We start from the raw sequence: 18,292 nt of genomic DNA, 5'->3' as shown, positions 1-18,292 counted from the left end.
AATTTTAGATGCAAGGAGAAACAAATTATAGCATCATTTTTACAAGGTATAGCACTGGAAACAAAACTGAAGTTTGAAGAAGGGAAACTTCTTCCTGTGTAATCAAAGAATAGAAAAGGGGAAAACAGTTGAGAATAATGGTTCTTACTATGTGATTAAAAGAATAAAAGTAATACTTCTGATTTGTTTCCCAGTATTATACATTGTATTTACAAAAAACATAGGGTAGGGCTACCTACAAAAATAAGAGTGTAATTTATGTATTATTTCCTCTGAAATAACCAGTCGTTACTCCCTGATTCTCCATAGTTTAAGCACTAAATACGTTACAATTTCTTGTCACTGATCTTGTTATGTGGTTGTTAACACAATGATATATTTTGGCCTGGAGCTACTTGGCTGTAGGCCTTTTTCATGAAAGATGTTTTGACATGTCACAGTAGGAAAAAGTGTAAATGATAAAATCGGTGATAACAGCTGAATTCCAGTTAGCTTGTTATTGTCCTTATGGCTTATTGGGACACTAGAACAGAGCTGAGCCATCATTAATATTACAAATAGCACCTTATTCTGCTATGACAAGTCAAGGTGTCTGCTGTGAAAAAAAAGAACTCAAAGATGTTTCTCATGCTTTGCCCACTCTAATATAGAACATGAAAAACAATCTATAATATAAACCAATACAGCATCGCCACAGACTAAATACTTCACCACCTCTCTGATATACATAAACTGAACATCACGTGCTGAACAAGAAGAAGATTAAATGCAAAGTTGCTGCATTATATTGTACAGTTGTGGATAATAAACTGTTAATATATACTAGTCTATACGCTGTTCTCTAACCAGCAGACACAATTATCCAACTTCTAGCAGTAGGGTAATGAAATCTTATTGGCAAGGATCATAAATCACCACTGCATCTCTTTGAGAATATAATATATAAAATTTTCAGGGGAATTTAAGCATAATTTCCCTCTGATTGTAACTGAAAATCACGAGTTTACTTGAGTGACTTATTGGATAGAAACAAACACACACACACACACTTTCTGAGGAAGTGTGTGTGTGTGTGTGTGTGTGTGTGTGTGTGTGTGTGTGTGTGTGTGAGGAAACTGTGATCCTTCCTTAATTTAATGAAAAATACCGAAGTACATCACCACTATTCAATGTGAAAGCAGCACTTCACAAAAATTGGGCCTTTATTTCTGCATGAGGGGATTTTTATTCTGCGTTCTGTTTTCACATCTTTGGAGAACAACATTCACAGATTTAGTAAAACCTCTAGAAACTGGTGGTTAAATGCAAATGAACACCAACCTTTACAACCAGCCATATAAGATCTGCAAATAAATTAAGTGAAGGCCAAGAGCCTCAGTTCTCCAGAGGTGCTAATTTTGGATATTCAGAAGTTGAGCCCAAAGTTATCTTAGGCCCTGGACACTGAAATTAATGAGGTTTTAATCATTTAAATACCAGGAAAAAAGTGGCTGAAAGCCAATTTTTCAGTTGGTTTGTTTTTCCATTTAATTCACACACTGATAGAGTGTCCTCTGGAGGAATGCTTTTGTAACCTCAGTATGAGCACATTTATAATTCAGCCATGATTTAAAATCATTGGCTAACTTTTAATCATAAATGTTTGAGTTTTGAGCTTGAAATTGTTGCAATCATATTTTCTTGGCAGCTTTTATCCTCCACAAAGCGATATATGTTGATACCAAACAACACAACATTAAGACAAAGAGGATCCAACGTAGAGTCGCCCACCATCTAGTTGAAACAAACAAAGAGATTAACTGGGATTAGAATCAGTCACTTTTCATATACGTGTCACATTATTTGCACATTTACTTTGATGTTTTATCAATGTGTCACTCAACAACAGTATGGAACAGTAACCTATATTAACTTTGCAGACCTCTCTCACCTTATTTCATCATGTTCCAGTGAGGAACTGGTTGTTGTGGGGATGGTAGTCGTCACCACTGTGGGTGAAAAATAGCACTTTGCATGTAATATTGAACGCTACAGACTGATCAAACTTCTCTCCTAGAAATCCTAGAAATGTGTATATTAAATAACAACTATATATTACTAATATTTGCCATAACATAATTTCAAACCAAACAACAAGTTTTAAGTTATGTTAGTCAAGTTTAGAGTCAGTTATATGAGCTTTTGTGTTTCTGGGTTTTTAAATCAACTCTATAAAAGCAAGAATATCAAGAAACATAGCAGAAGCATTGTATAATGCTTGATGAAGTGTCTGAGGTAACCCAGCGGAAGTGTACCTGTGTGGGAGACGAAGAGCCTGACACGACTGTAGACGTTCCGTCCAGACATGGCGATGACACACCAGTACAAACCTTCATCACTGTCCCTGAGTGAAGTCATAGTTACAGTGAAGACTCCTGCTTCCTTATCATCAGAAATTGAGCTTCTGTCACTAGATCGGTTCTTGGGAGTTTTCACCACTATGGAACACAGCTCATACACTGATCCTTTGCACCAGTACTTTGTGTTTTCTCTGAACTGCTGGTCATACTGGCAAGAGACCGTCACAGATCCTCCATATGTTCCAGTTACCTCCATTGGAGCTGACAGCTGAACTGAGTCCACTGTATGCTCTGTTAGCCAGAGGAGACACAGGACTGTGGCTGCAAAATGCAAAATGAAAAAAAAAAAAAAAAAAAAAAAAAAATCACATCATGTTAGTTAATTTCCATGTTACTCTACGATTGCAAACCTACAGATGTTTTCAAAAAAAAATTTACCATCAAAGAAGCCAACAAATGTCCCTGTGGTCTTCATGGTGGAAAAGGACAGAACAATGTGAAGGAGAGGATGAAACATTTATAGACTTCCTCATATTTATTGTGTGTGGTAAGGTTGTGCAATCAGGTGATGTGTGGCAAATCCCTGTGCTATTAGTGTTTATTTGCAAAGGCTTGTTATTGTATGGGAATTATTGTGTTGACATCCTACATTAATGTTTTCCTAGTGCATCTTGTCCCTCTGTGTGAACTACTGCAGAGTGAGAACCGTAAAGCCAGTTTATTTACTTCAACAGCAGGTGGCGCTAAAGTCCAAACTGTAAGAAGACATAATATGCTTTATTCAGTGTCTACATTCTGTTTTCTTTCCAGATTACCTGCTACAATGTATCATAGCCAAATCAGACATCCAGTTTGCAGACACAATTTAATGTGGGACAAACAATATTATCTTTACATCCATTGCATCTGAGTATTGTTTCAGGGTTTCCTTCCTGTAATTTGATTCTTTGCCATTTTGCAATACAGTGCATTTCTAATGGCATAATAATAATGTTACCGATGCCAGTATTATTGTAAAAGATTATGTTTCAATATTTCACATGGTTATCACATTCACAGCTGTTGTCTCTCTGAGGTGCACTTCAGTCTAATATACTTGAGTGTAAATATTTCACATTGTACTGTAGTTTTTTTTTTTTTTTTTTTTTTTTTTTTACATCATCTTTATCTTTTTTGATCATTTTCACCCTCACTGACAGCTAACATATTTCTTCATTGCAGTATCTATAAGAGTCATTTAGATGTAGACGTAGGTGAAACAACAGCAGAAGGAAATTCAGGTAGATAACAAACAGCAACAAGGTGAGATATAGTGTAGCTGAGTAACACATCTTCATTGTATCAGAAAGCCATAGTGTGAAATTGTAGTGTGAAAACATATTTCAGTATAATTTCCCATGTTAAATAACTTATTGCAATTTCAGAGGAAACTTGAATGACACTAATGTGGTCTGAGTCATGAGGTCAGTCCAGAGGTAAAAAACAGAACTGTGCTGGTGACGCATACAATGAAATGTCTCAAGGGTTGCAACACCCAGCCGTCTAAATCTCAAGTTTTTGAAAAGCTCTTTTATAACTACATCTTATTTCAAAAATCTATGTCATGACTGTGACATTTCATCTCTGTATCTTGCTGCTAGAAGCAGAACAGAAAAGCTTCCACCACTTGATATGGAAGTCATTCTATATCTGTGAATATTTAAGGCACTGCTGAATGAGGTCACAGTGTTCCTTTTTAACTCAGCAGTTGTGTAATAAAAGTACATATACATATGATATGTGAGAGATTAGCTTTTGATTTACACCTTGAAGATAGAATTCTCAAGTAAGCTCCTAAATGAACTGTCCTGAGATGATGAAATGACCTTGGTAAAAATTTAAATTGGATAATTTTTTTTTTTACATCTAACTAAGCAAATCAGTGGGTCAGTGAAACATCCCACTCCCAGTACCCTTGACGTTTGCCCGAATATTTTTTTTTAATTGTCGAGACACTTGAACAGCAGAGGGACTTGACTTCTGCTTCTAGGCTATGGCACAGCAGAGGCGTTTTTTCCACTGACACCAGCATATCTTTCTTTAAATGTTGCATAAACTGGGCAGGCAAACAAGGTTGCATTATAATGGAAGCAAAATGATTAGATAAGTTCTACTCTCACCCTGTGAATGGGTTTGATTTTAATGTAAATCTCACAACATGACATATTATGACCCTGACGTCAGACATATTTATCATCACATATCTGCAGTCTGAATAGTCTTCCAAAGGCAATTTTGCCCAGTGTTTATAAGTTGACCGCGAATATTTTACCACTATGGCATATTGTCACCACTCAACAGAAACATTTCCTGCATTTACTACAACTTCTTTCTTATGTAAACTCTTAGATTAAGATTTTCATTACAATTTGGCAAAACAGGGAAATGTACTGTAGCTACTTCCCCAAACAAATATTTGTGACAAAATGACTCTTGTTGTTTTTGTGATCATTTCTTAAAACATGTCTCAGGTCTATTTGCTGCAGTGCTCAGAACTGTATTTGCTCTGGATAAATGAGACCTTCACACAAGGAGAAAGTGTGCGTGTGCGGAATATGCCTGAAAGCATGATAAGTAATCACATCTGCTAATCTTCTCTGTAACAATCATTTGCAAATAAACGCCTATTTTGGCAGATGTCCAATTTTTGTTGCGTTTGGGAAAATTGGGTGTGTATAAAAGTGAGTAAACCAGTTATTCGACCTTCTTTTACAAGGTAGTCATGGGCAAAGTACTGTTTGTGACAGGTGAGTCTGCACTGAAACATTTTTCTCTTTTACATGATGGTGTCCTGAGAATTGATATTTCCCAGATTTAAATGGACAGTACTGTATATTACATCCATTTTTGAGTTGTAATTTTGAGCATTTTTTTACACTTATTTCTTTTCCTCAAAGATAAATGCTTTTTTTTTAACTTTCCAGCTCTGGCCCTGCTGCTGCATGTGCAGCTTGGTAAGCAATTCATAAATATTGGATACAGTGCACACATTTATTTTTCTTTTTATGGTCAGAAATTGTAATGCATGTGTGTTTGGTCCGTAAATAATGGATTTCTTATGTATCAAAGGCTCATCCTTCATCCTGTCATGCTACTTCACAAACTGGGCACAGTACAGACCACCTCCAACCATTTATATGCCCAGTGACATCGACCCATGCCTGTGTACCCATCTTCTGTATGCCTTTGCCACCATTAAGAACAACCAACTGGCCACCTATGAGTGGAATGATGTGGAACTTTACAGTCAGTTCAATGGACTGAAGAACCAGTGAGTCTATTTCCTCTTGTATAAAAAGAAATAATCCCCAAGGAGAATGATAAAGTTACACCAATAAAACACAGTTAGGAAAGTAGAAGAGTAAAAATGTCTGATTGCTTGGCAGGAATGGCAACCTGAAGACTCTTCTGTCTGTCGGAGGATGGAACTTTGGCTCTGCAGGGTAAGATATCTGCAGAAATCTGCAGACAAGGCACTCTAAACAATGAGGATCAACTGCCTTAATACATTTCTTTCCTTGCATTAGTTTCTCACAAATGGTGTCAAGCCCTGCCAACCGTCAGACCTTCATCAAGTCAGTCATTTCATTCCTGAGGAAGTATGAGTTTGATGGGCTTGACATTGACTGGGAGTATCCAGCTAACAGAGGAAGTCCCCCTGAGGATAAGCAGTACTATGCTGTTTTCCTGGAGGTTTGTTTGCCATGTCTGGTTTTCTGTTTCTGTTCAGATTCCACTTTTACTTTTCTCAATTAGATTTGAATAATTTCTTGGCTAATAATTTGTCTCTAATTTGTTGGGCCACACTAAATGGCCTGTGGTCTTTCCACTGAGCCTTGATGAATAAAAGATACATAAAAGCAAAACAATTCACAACCTGACCACGTTACAAATCCTGGAGATCAGTTGACACTAAAAATATTTAGTGTCAACTGATCTCCAGTATATATATGTTGGCATTCAACAGGAGATGAGAGCTGCCTTTGAGAATGAGGCCAAGCAGACCAACAGGGCTCGTCTTCTGATGTCTGCTGCTGTGTCGGCTGGAAAGGACACCATTGATTCTGCTTATCAGATTCCCAAGCTTGGACAGTAAGCATCTGAGGCAATATTTGTGATATGTCCTATCTTAGCCATGGCAGAATAATGGGTCACAGATAAATGGCACAACTCTATACTCTAAAATTATTAATCTAAAGCTTGTGAAAGTTGGTGTGGTGACCTCTCCTCCTGTTTGTTTTCTACGTCCAGGGCCCTGGATATGATTAATGTAATGTCCTATGATTTCCACGGCTCTTGGGACCCTATGACCGGTGAATGTAGCCCCCTGTCTAGAGGCCCTGAGGACCAGGGTGGCTTCATCTATTTCAATGTAGTGAGTACTTGAACATCCTCATGGAAATTGTATTAATTTGCCAAAACTGGATGTGTGGAAAGAATATATCTGCAGCTTGTCCATAAATTTACATCTGCCAGTTTTATCCACAACTACAATGAAACATCCACAAAATCTATCTACAGTCTAATTTATGTATAGTTCTAGAGACATGTATATCTCCAATTCCTTGGTTACAGGACTATGCCATGAACTACTGGAAGAGCCAGGGAGCCCCAGCTGAGAAGCTGATTGTTGGTTTACCCACATATGGGAACACATTCACTCTTAGAAACCCTGCTGACCATGGCGTTGGAGCACCTGTTTCTGGTGCTGGAACTCCAGGAAAGTACACACAAGAGGCTGGAGAGCTTGCTTACTTTGAGGTATGCTTTCTTGTTACTATAATAAAGTAAAAAACTATAGGCTTGAATGTTAATGGTGGCTAATTGTTAATTCAAACTTAATATTCCTCTGGGTCCTTTCATCATATTATTACAGACTGCAGATAAAGAAGTAAAGTTCCTGTATTGTCACATTGACATGTTGCTTTGTGAAATTACAGATCTGTGGCTTTTTGAAAGATGGAGCAACTGAAATCTGGAACCAGGCCCAGGATGTGCCATATGCCTACAAGGGAAATCAGTGGGTGGGCTATGACAACATCAAGAGCTTCCAGATCAAGGTAGCAGACATGCACAGAAAACTTGTTTTATCATTTCTCAGGCCAATCTGTTTGGCTGTGATGAATTACCTATGGGCTAAAATGCTCCCCAATCCCCATAACCTGTCAAAACCTATATTCATTATTATAAAATGATGCCCCCTTTTCTGTATGTGGAGTCTTGCGTGCAAAAAACATGCTGTCAATTAAAATGCTGTCTACAACACCCCCCTCTGGCTGTCTGTAGGTTGACTGGCTGAAGAAGAGCAATTTTGGGGGTGCCATGGTGTGGACCATTGATATGGATGACTACTTGGGCACTTTCTGTAACCAGGGAAAATACCCACTGATTAATGTTCTCAAAAAGGGCCTTAATCTGGAACAAGCATGTATGACCATTAATACCTTATTACTGATGATCAAGGTGAAATCCATACAGTGTTACAGAAACACCCTTTTATTAAATAATTTATTTGTGGTGTTTTTTTAGCCTGTGCCCCTCCTGCCACACGACTTCCTCTAATTGCTGGAGTGAGCACAACTCCTGGAAGCAGCTCTGGAGGAAGCTCCGGCGGGGGCTCCAGTGGCAGCAGCTCTTCTGGTGGGAGCTCCGGTACCAGCGGCATGGACAGCGGGTTCTGTGCTGGAAAGGCCAACGGCATGTACCCTGACCCAACAAACAAGAACCAGTTCTACAACTGTAGCAGGGGGAAAACCTACTTTCAGCACTGTGCTGCTGGTCTGGTCTTCGACAGCTCCTGTTCTTGTTGCAATTGGTCCTAAAGCTGAAGTTATCAATTAACTGGTTAACTGTTCAAAGGCTGATTGGGCCTGTGTTACATTTGTTCTTAGTTCTCAGGGGCTAACTACTTTGAGTACAAAGATCATGTGTTCACATACTGAATGTTAAACAATGTAAAACCTGATTCTGTCGTCTTGAATAGTTAATTTTAGAAGCAAAGACAAATAAAGATTTGGATTGTTGCACGTGTGTTGTACGTATCCACAGTCTTTTGTTTGATATCAGTTACAAAATGTGGTGTCAGTATTGTCTTTATATGAATCCAAACTACACTATATTCACTGTCCCAGTATAACTGTTTTAATAGACATGTTATACACTATGTATATTTCCCCTTACATGCCAAAGATATGCCAAAACACATAAAACAACATGAAACAAAAGATTACAATTAAATGGAAAAACAGAAAAAGTCTGTAAAGTATACAAAGGTAGAGTTTCTGAGGCTGAAATGATCATTATCCTTGTGTTGGAAATTTCAAACCCTAATGTAACATAAAACAGAACATTTGATGAATGCTGTCTCTGATTCACAAAACAGAAAAACAATCTAAGAGTTTGAACCATAACCTCTAATAGTAGCACACTATCTACCTTGCAAGTACCATGTCATTTCACAGTGCTCATTTTGGTAGACCCTTGGTAAATCATCAGGAGTCTGTGATGACAAATCGTCTTAATACTTCATCTCCCACAGTAGCCAGTAAAGGACAAAACACGGTTGCTGGCCCTCTCAGCTGCTCTCTTTCTCCTCTTTCTGTTCTGTTCTGGCAGATCCATTCTGCTCTGCTGCTGGTTCCTCCACCATGGCAGACTTTTTCGATGTTCCTGTTGGAGTTGGAGTTAGGGATGATTAGTGTTAAATGAATGAAAACACACCCTCAGCAGCAGTGTTTGAGGATGCTGGTTGGTACTGTACCTGTGAGGTAATTTCTGTGCATTCGATGGAACAGCAGGAGACCGATGAAGAGGATAAATCCAATGCAGGCGATTATCATTCCGCACAGCAGGAAGCTGTAGCTGCCTTCAGTCTGGATAATCTATGGGTGAGACGGCAACATTAAACTACTGAACATGAATTTACATCTTCACTGGTCTTGTTTCTGCAATTATGAGCATTTTCACATCTTCTGCATGCTCTCTGTTTCTATAACAAGTTACTCATCAGACTTACTGAGCCAACCAGAACCTGCATTACCATCTCTCCCATCCCTGCACTTGTCACCAGGACTGAGGTTGCACACCCTGCAAAAGGAAATGGATGATTTACTTCCTCTCCTTGTTTCATTTCCACTAGTTATTATTGTGCTATAAACACTTCCTTATACCCTGGTAATCAAGGATGTCTTCAGTATAGGCAAGCATGCAGGGGAAAATGCTGCTGAGGAACAGGCCACATAAACAGGTACCAACGAACAAAAAGATGCGGCTGGTGTAGAAAATGAGCAGCATCAACACAGTAACAATAGCACCGGCCTGTAAAAACAAAGAGGAGAGAGTATGATCAAGTTAGTGTTGATATCACCAAGTGTTTTGACCATTATGTTTCACTGTGTATGTCTCATCTATAATGTAATAGAGCTCTAAATGTTTCATTGGCTTTACCAGGTTGAACATGAGCAGTCTCACAGGCTGGAAACGATACGAGAGAGGTATGGACAACAGACGTCCAGCGGTGATCGCTGCCCAGAAGATGCTGGCCAGGTAACCTGCTACCTTATGAGGCAGTGACATTGGTGGCGCCACAGCGTAGGTGTACACAAAGCCCGCATATGCACCCTGAAAGAGACAAAGCAATGTGTTTAATGTGTTCCACTGTCTGTGACTCAGATTTTGTTCAAATTCATAAAATTTTATGTGGAACATAATTTGCAAAGTGCACATCGTATTATTTATCTGTACCCCTCACTCACCACAATACCATCAGTCATGAAGAGCACCATCCCGCCAAGGATATGAATCATGAAGAAGGATACTGGCAGGCCGCGCAGGTTATCATTCTGACAGCAGCTGAAGATATCCCCATGACCTGTAACAGAGCGAAAAGTCAAGAATAACAGATTGTGCACATAAGGCATGGCATTGGCATTTATTGTTTTTTTTTCATCATAAATGACTGAAATTCAAAGAAAGTATGCATTATTCATTTTGAAATACAGAATAAAAGTCACTTCTTCACCTCCAGCTTCATGTTCCTTCTGCTCTGTTTCTGAGCCCTCGGCCCCCTGCTGGTTCTCCATTGCTAGTTCATCTTTGTCCAGAAGACGAGGGGTGCCACTGGGGCAGCATGGGATCAGCTGTTCCCGATACATCAGGAACAGGACTGCAATGGGTACGGGCAGCTAAGGATGCACAAAAAATATCCAGTTTTTTACACTTTTATCATTTCAACTGAAAATGAAAAAAACAAAAACAAAAACAGATTTAGACTTTATCAAAAAAACAAACAAACTTCTAAATCTATGTTTGTTCAGTGTCGTACATTAATAAGTGCCATGATCCAGAAAGCATAGTGCACAATGGACTCCTCTTCCTCTCCTCCTGCCTCGCTCTGAGTTATATTGTGGTCTGCAATCGGACTGTTTCTCAGCATGTTCCTGAAATGATGCATCATCTCAGTCCCATTCCCTGTGTGATTCCCACAGCCCGTCTCGGAGAGGAAAGGATCTGCAATCAGTGGGCTCACCAGGGCTCCGAACCCAATGAAGAAGTGAAGAGCCTGCAGAATGTAGACAAAGACAAAGGCCGGAGACACGACTTACTGTAGCTTTTCAAAAATGCAGTATATAGCTAGATACTAATGTGACAATATACTCCTACAGATCATACTGTGTACAAAATTGTAGTTCATTTGTCTTTCCATTTTGTGGGAGGACAAAAACTATAGATTTTATTTTGCCTGAACCTGCTATTAATTATTCATTGAATATGAATGCTGTAATGTCAGTATTTCCATAGATATGGTACTGACGCTACAGGCTTTTTCACCTGTAAAAAAACAGCTGAGTCCTTCTGATAGATGGTCACCAGTTGGATGTTAGCAATGGTGTCAATAACACCCATCGCCAAACCGGACACAGCCATGGCGATGGCCAGCAGGAGAACATTATTGCACAGAGGGATGATGGCAAATATTATAGAGATGACGAGAGCAGAGACAAATAAAGCAGAAAGAGCACTGAACAACCTTTAAGAGAGAAAAGAGACAAATACTGGTCATAATGACAGACAATTATTTTAAGATTATTACTATACTATGCACAACAGAGTCTGGGAGATAATATTCCAGTTATGAGTTCATGATACTTACGTTCGCTTGAAAACACCACCAACAGAGCTGCCAATCAACAAGCAGAACTGCTGGGAAAAGAATACCCAGGTTATCTGACTCAGTGTTGAGTTAGTTTGACATTGCAAGTCCAAAATTGTAGGTCCAAGGAAAGCAATGCAGAGTCCAAAGCTGAAGAAAACACTCCAGTATGTCAACGTATGATGGGCATTCCGTTTGAACAGAGTTATAATTCGTTCATCCATAAACATCTTGGCCACAATCAAGGTAGATGTAACTCAGTGGAACAGGATTTTTGTTTTTCACTTTAACAATCTCAAAATATCAAAGCAGCTCTGGAAGTTTGGTGGATGCTTGTTGCAGTGTAGTGAGCTTCTCGATCTCTTTTAAAGCTCTTCGCTCCCCCCTGTTTGTATTGCCTAACTGAAAAGGATGTCCTCTTGAGTTAATGGATGAAGTAGAGGACCCTCCAACAATAATATGCCTATTTGAATTGTGTCAATGATTGTCAATGAAAAAAAAAAAGGTCTGTGTTGAAATGCTACCAGAAAGTGTGCATTTGTATGTCATGGCACTTCTCACCCTATCAATGGAAAATTTATCATTCAGGAAGTGATGAGACATAGGTGTCCCATGGACAGATTGTCTTCTCTTTCATAACTGGAGACCCATATGGCAAGAAAAGCTTGGACTCTACAAATTACATAATGTGCTATAAAATGTCAATGCAAAAAATATATATATATTTTCAATTCATAATTCTACTATATAAAAATTATTCAGCTGTTATAAATTCTCTGTGTATATTACTTTATTTTAAGTTTTGCACATGGGCTTGTTTTTTGTCAGGAAGAAATCTGATGTTGTTATTCTTTGTACAGACGTAACAATAGCTCACTACTCAATATATTCTTTCTTTTTAGTCACTATAGCAAAGTGGTTCTATTGATGGCAGTGTTCTTCTGTCTGTTGTTCTACCACTTTGGTTCATACTGAAATATCTAAAATATTTGATTTGATTCCATGATATTATGTTCATACACTCATGGTCCCCAGAGGATGAACCATATCAACTTCAACCTCTAGTTGACATTTTTAGTATTAAGTGAAATCTTCATATCCACTAGCATGGCTGTAGACTGTTAAACATTTCTTACTTAAGTCTTTATTTATTTATTTTTACAGTATTTGTCAAAGTCAATACGATAAAAGGACTGAAGTTTAAATAACGATTGTTATCCAATTTCTTGAGATTCAATTTAGTTTATTGATTTTTTTTTCATTTTATGTGTGTGTGTGTGTGGGGATCAGTTTAAAAGTTCAGGGTAGACAATATGTGTGATATGACACTATAATGTTTAGCTTGACCTCATTTCAGAATGGATGGCAATCTGCCAATAAACTGGCAGAAGCAGTGCATCTAAAAGCTACTGCATTATTTAGATATGTGTGGGGAGGCTTACATGTAACTGTTAATTGGGTTTTGAAATGTGTATTCTGTAATGAATAATGATGAGTAATGTGCTGTATTACTAGACTCGCAGTGGTATGAATAAAAGAAAAGACTTAATACCTAATCCCCTTAATGATTGCAGAGGAGAAGCAACGCTTTACTGGTTGTGGCCAAATATGGGCTTCCGGCAAATCACGACACAGGCTTATTATTAAAAGTGTGAATTTAGTCATTTTTTACTTGAATTTTGGGAAAGACACTGGCATCGTAAAGGAATTTTATGTATTACATATGACTACAAACCTGATATATTGATCTATATATTGATACAAACCTGTTGTATGTTTGATTTAATGTATTTTTTTAATGTGATTTTATGCTCTCAGTAGTCAAAGACTTATCTTTAATGAAAGGTGAGTTGTTTGGTTCTTGCTGCTGCAGTGACCAAATTTTAGTTTACTAGATCATTTTTGTCCCCTTAATACAGAAATATGATGCATATCTATGAAAACTCTTGATCCTTTGCTATGATTCAATGCCTGTATTGATTTCCGGCATGAGCTATATTTGCAACTGTTACACAATAGGACACCAATTTTCCTGTGACTGTATTTTTCTACATCGCGTTGTATGACAGACTCACACAGCCTACAAGCTTAGCTGTGTAACTGATTTGCCAACATGTCCTGCAAGGTGGAGATGTTGGTCAGGTACTAAACCCTGAGACATATATGTGTTTATACAAATGGCATTCATTAACATCTGCTTCCTCTTCTGGAGATATAGCAACGCAAGATGACTTCTTCAGGTAATTGTCAACTAACGTTACCTTAGAGGTGTGTGAGAGGATGTTAAAAATCAACAGGAACTTCTGGTTACTGAAGTAGGACATTTGTTTTTGAATGAACCTCTTTACACAGATAAGATTGGGAAGAGGTGCTGTATGTGTAACAATTCTTAAAATTACATCTCTGCCTTCTTCAAAATCTTTCCATAATCTATGAATATGCAAATATTGTTCATTGTTCAAGTGCTGGACACAGGGAAAGTCAATTCTCAGTGAGTTTTTGCTGGAGGCTGCAGGTTTCCATATCACCTGTGAGGGAAGAGCTACTTAGATGTTTTGGATAAGTAAAAGTACCAATACCAACTTCAGAAATACAAATAAAGTCCTGCATTTAAAATGCTTATATCAAAGTTAATCAAATACTGACATTAAAATAAACACAATATACATAAAGTGAAAGTGCAGAATCGCCTATATCAAAATAACATCATACACTGTTTGATTATAATTATTGATCCCTTATGTGTAAAAAAATCTTTATAATGCTGCAGCAGGTAAAGGTAGGGCTGGCTAATTTGAACTTTATCTATAATAATGCATATTCATTCATTTGTTGATTATATTTCATATCTACAATATTAATCTGCAAAGTACTCAGTAATAAATCTGTCAAATAAATGTAGTGAAAAATTATATATTATAAATTATATATTAGTCCCAAAAAAGTAGCATAAAGCATAAAGCAGTATGAAATAGAAATACTCAAATAAAAGTGCAACTAGAAATGTGTACTTAAGCACAGTACTGCAGTAAATATATGGAGTTACTTTCCACCACTGCATATCACACTTGTGTAAACTGTGGCCTATGTTGTACCACAATTGGCCTCCAAACTAGTTGTGTATCAATGTCACAAAATGATGCCTGTATATAGTCCAACTAATGTCAAACTCTGCATCATCCTGCAAAGTGAATCCAAGTCAGAAATAACAAAGTAACACAACACATTGTAGAGCAGAGGGGGGACTACAAGTTGTGTGTTTTTTCTCCACTAGATGGTGTAAAAGCACTGTTTCATCTACAAGTCAAAGTAAAATCAATCAGGTTTGCCTCTATATAACTCTATATGAGCATAAGTACATAAGCAGCACTTTACAAGAAGTAAATAATGAAGGGAACTAACAAATTATTTATAATACATAACGATCACTGTTGTTGAATATTCTACTTCTTGCTCCCTTTCTCTCTCCCACACACACATTAACACGCTGCACAGTATCTCTTTTGCAGTCTGACACATGGTTTGCCGATGGCAGCCACATAAAGAGACAAGACATCAGTGACAGGGTTTAAAGTGGACAAAAGCTGTGTTGCTTTGCTCCTCTCCCTCTCATCTCCATAGGCTGACATTTAGCCAACTCTCAATCAGAAGCCTGAGACGGTGCCAGGACAATGTGACAGGAATCATAATCTGATTGCTCCATTTTTCCCTCACTGCTCTTTCCCCACCCCTGCTGTTTGCGTTATCTATATACTGCATTTCTTTAGGGTCCACTGACCTCGCAAAGCAAAGCACATGTTGCCAAGTATGATGTTAACACCTCCAATGATAGATACGTGTCTTCTTAAGTCTGTGTGTATATGCAATCATGCAGGAGACAAACATTTGAATGTCTTTGAGAAGGATGAGGGCACAATACATTTATGCATTATTACCTGTCAGCTCAGGCAGGCATACATAATTCAGTACATTCAGTACAAGTGTGGGGATGGGCTGTACTTTAGCCAATCCTCACACTTAAACTGAATGTACTGAACATGACACAGGCTCATCTTGAAGCAATAAGAAAAATAGTCAGCTATCCACATTTCTCCAGTCAATCCCCATAGCTGTGGATGGAAATGCCCTGCAGTGCACCCCCTACACATCTCCTCTGGCTCAAAATAGAGCCAGGGAAATGTGGTATGCAAACAGACACGTCTGCAGGGCAAAACAGTGCTAATTCTACAGAGCCCCGTGCTTTCAAACTAGCTGTTGGTGAAGTAGTTAAGACACAAAGCACTTGTGAAGGGCATTGCATGAGTAGATCAAAAATGAGTATAATTATTCAGAGTAATGTGAAGAGTCACTTTCATGTGAAATCATTTCTGTAAAGCTGATTATAGCGAGCATTCTCTAGGCAAACACTTTCTATTTCAGAGATAAGAAGAACCCAGTTCAAAGATGCTAAAACAGACATGAAAGTGATCTCATTTTTGGCACTGACTAACATCTTAAGCTCTTTTGTGAGATGAACTAAAGCTAAACTATGTTAAATATGTTACAGCACAAACCAGTAGGTATGTCTGCGTGCTAATTTGCTTTGCCTGTTCCAGTGAAGGAATTGCTATGTTTTTGTTGTGCGTACAAGTCATTTGGAGATAGTCCGTGGACAGTGGGGTGTACACTCCATCCTCACTCAGCCCTGTGTTCGGTGAGGGCTAAGGAAAAGTTGTGGTTTCACTTACATGTCAAGTCAACTTGAATGAAACACATGCACCTTGTCAGTGAACATTTAGCAGATACTGTATATGCAGTATCTTTATTTTGCAACCTGGCAAATGCATTCAATCCCAACGCTTTGTAATTATGTTGATAAAAAGTATTTCCTGTTGCACGTTATTAGTATATCAACATAACTTCTACATGATAGGGTTTGGAAGCAGTAAAAAAAAAGGCTGATCTCTCAGGAGAAAACTTTTAATCATCATTTAATCATCAGAGTCATTACGAGAATGCTGTTCTTTTACCGTGATGTGTCCACAGTAAAGTCTTTCAGAACATAATGAGTTTTATAATGTATTGGACTGGGGATAAAGGCTTTTTCTCCACCAGTCCAGGCTTTAATATTATGTGAATACAAGTTTAAGTTCAGTGAAGTGTTGATGCTTATTCAAAGACTTCAGGCAGGAATTCCCACATACGATTCTTAAAAGCACAGCAGCCGATCACATCTGGAGCCCTCTGACGATAATGGCTTCTATCAGCCAGTCCCCACTTTGTACTCCAGATGAATGGAACAATGCTGTATCGTTTGATCCTTGTTATACTGGCTAACTATGTATGCTCTAATGCTGATGGTTATTACCGGCTTTACTATGAATTATGTATTAGTGGCCAGTTGTTGCTATAGCTGCAGTTTGTCTTGCATAATGACTGCCATCATGTTAAACTTCAAGAAAATACACAGGAACATTTAATACACAGTACATCATTTCAGCTCAGCATTTCACACCAAATTGTACTCAGATGTCACCTTCAGGTTTTTGGTCTGAAAACTGTTCTAATTTGTTCTTTCCATGCGATGAAGCTGACATTAATTCCTCTCAGTTGGATTTTAGTGTGTAAAGTGGGCTCTGCTGTAAAGTATTACAGGAACTCCTGGACTATATTACTTATCAGATGCCACTCAAGACCGGCTCACAGGTGTTACAGTTGGGCCACAACTGACGATGATTTTCAGTATCATTTAATAGGTCAAAATACTGTGTTAACATACCAACACTCACTTTCCTGCTTTGTCAGTAAAATAAAGATACTTAATATCATAGAATCTTGACAATTTTTGTAATTGCTTTCAGCTTTAAAAAAATATTCAAATGATTTAATCAACTGTCAGAATAGTTGCCATTTAATTCTTTTTCATTGATCAACTAGTTTTCGCAGCTCTAGTTTATAGTAAACCACTCTTACATTACTTTTTGTCAAGATACAAATGGCACATCTTGAATGTCCGTGTCAGTTTTCAGTTTACTTTCTCTGCTGATGTTATCAGGAGAGAAAAGAGGAAACACATCCTCTGTATTCTCAAACCTTCCCAGAGATGATTTCTATTTGTCAAGACCTTGAAAAAGATAAATGCAGTTTAGGTGCAACAAACTCTAAAACGCCATTGAAGCCAAATAAATTGGTTGGAAAGGCTGGAAATGGAGAGAATAGCTACACCCTCTTTTTTTTTTAGGTTTTATGCTGGATGAATGTCTTCCAATGTTACTTCACATTTAATATGTTTTAGGGTGAAGAACACAGCCACAGCCTTTTGCAATTGATATCATCTACTTATTATCTATATTTTCCATCAAATCTAATTTGTTTGATTGTATAAGTTTCCACTGCAGCATAGCTTCTCCTTGCTTGTGATTTTGCTATAATTCTAGGAGTCACTGTAATCTATTGAGAGCATCTGAATAAAGAGTGAAATTAAAAGTAGCATAACAAAGGATTAGTTTCATAGTGAAGTATGGTTTTCCTGGAATGGATGTGACAAAGTGTTCTAGAGTATAGGAGGCTTACACTGAGCCAACACAGGAATATAAATCAAGCATTGTGCCCATTTTCATGGATGAAATGCTTTGTCAGTATATCAGCACAGATAATAATTTGAATGCTGTGATAGAGTGTACGACCTCACTGGTTTTAATGAAAGGCAAGTGATGAATTCAAAACCCCACAAAGGATAACACATGTCTGTATTGAGGACTGAACCAGCTTTGTTCCCCTGAAG

The 18,292-nt window shown here is 38.0% G+C and overlaps 3 protein-coding genes across 3 annotated transcripts; 1 reads left to right on the top strand and 2 right to left on the bottom strand.

The window, feature by feature from the left end:
• Positions 1–1,527: 1,527 nt before the first annotated feature.
• LOC139620923 (CMRF35-like molecule 3) lies at positions 1,528–2,828 on the bottom strand. Its single transcript, XM_071476956.1, has 4 exons — positions 2,778–2,828; positions 2,295–2,660; positions 1,931–1,988; positions 1,528–1,773 (listed from the first exon to the last, which is right to left on the bottom strand). The coding sequence occupies exons 1-4, from the start codon at positions 2,812–2,814 to the stop codon at positions 1,671–1,673; spliced, it is 564 nt and encodes a 187-aa protein (XP_071333057.1). The 5' UTR covers positions 2,815–2,828; the 3' UTR covers positions 1,528–1,670.
• A 2,259-nt stretch (positions 2,829–5,087) lies between these two features.
• LOC139620920 (acidic mammalian chitinase-like) lies at positions 5,088–8,408 on the top strand. The gene is made up of 11 exons (XM_071476949.1): positions 5,088–5,125; positions 5,303–5,332; positions 5,448–5,649; positions 5,765–5,821; positions 5,906–6,071; positions 6,346–6,470; positions 6,630–6,753; positions 6,954–7,139; positions 7,319–7,438; positions 7,665–7,806; positions 7,908–8,408. The coding sequence occupies exons 1-11, from the start codon at positions 5,101–5,103 to the stop codon at positions 8,198–8,200; spliced, it is 1,470 nt and encodes a 489-aa protein (XP_071333050.1). The 5' UTR covers positions 5,088–5,100; the 3' UTR covers positions 8,201–8,408.
• An 88-nt stretch (positions 8,409–8,496) lies between these two features.
• On the bottom strand, positions 8,497–11,874 carry mfsd4ab (major facilitator superfamily domain containing 4Ab). The gene is made up of 10 exons (XM_071476948.1): positions 11,530–11,874; positions 11,208–11,406; positions 10,702–10,938; positions 10,399–10,561; positions 10,133–10,248; positions 9,825–9,998; positions 9,548–9,695; positions 9,394–9,464; positions 9,139–9,259; positions 8,497–9,047 (listed from the first exon to the last, which is right to left on the bottom strand). Exons 1-10 carry the CDS (start codon positions 11,757–11,759, stop codon positions 8,953–8,955), a joined length of 1,554 nt encoding a protein of 517 aa, XP_071333049.1. The 5' UTR covers positions 11,760–11,874; the 3' UTR covers positions 8,497–8,952.
• Between the last annotated feature and the right edge of the window lie 6,418 nt (positions 11,875–18,292).

This window comes from Trachinotus anak, unplaced genomic scaffold, assembly GCF_046630095.1.
Source record: "Trachinotus anak isolate AG129_WGS33_773 ecotype Australia unplaced genomic scaffold, CSIRO_AGI_Tana_v1 ptg000004l, whole genome shotgun sequence".
In the NCBI taxonomy this organism is placed as follows: Eukaryota; Metazoa; Chordata; class Actinopteri; order Carangiformes; family Carangidae; genus Trachinotus; species Trachinotus anak.
The sequence above is the reverse complement of the archived record's forward strand: the minus strand, read 5'-3'. Positions and strand labels throughout refer to the sequence as shown.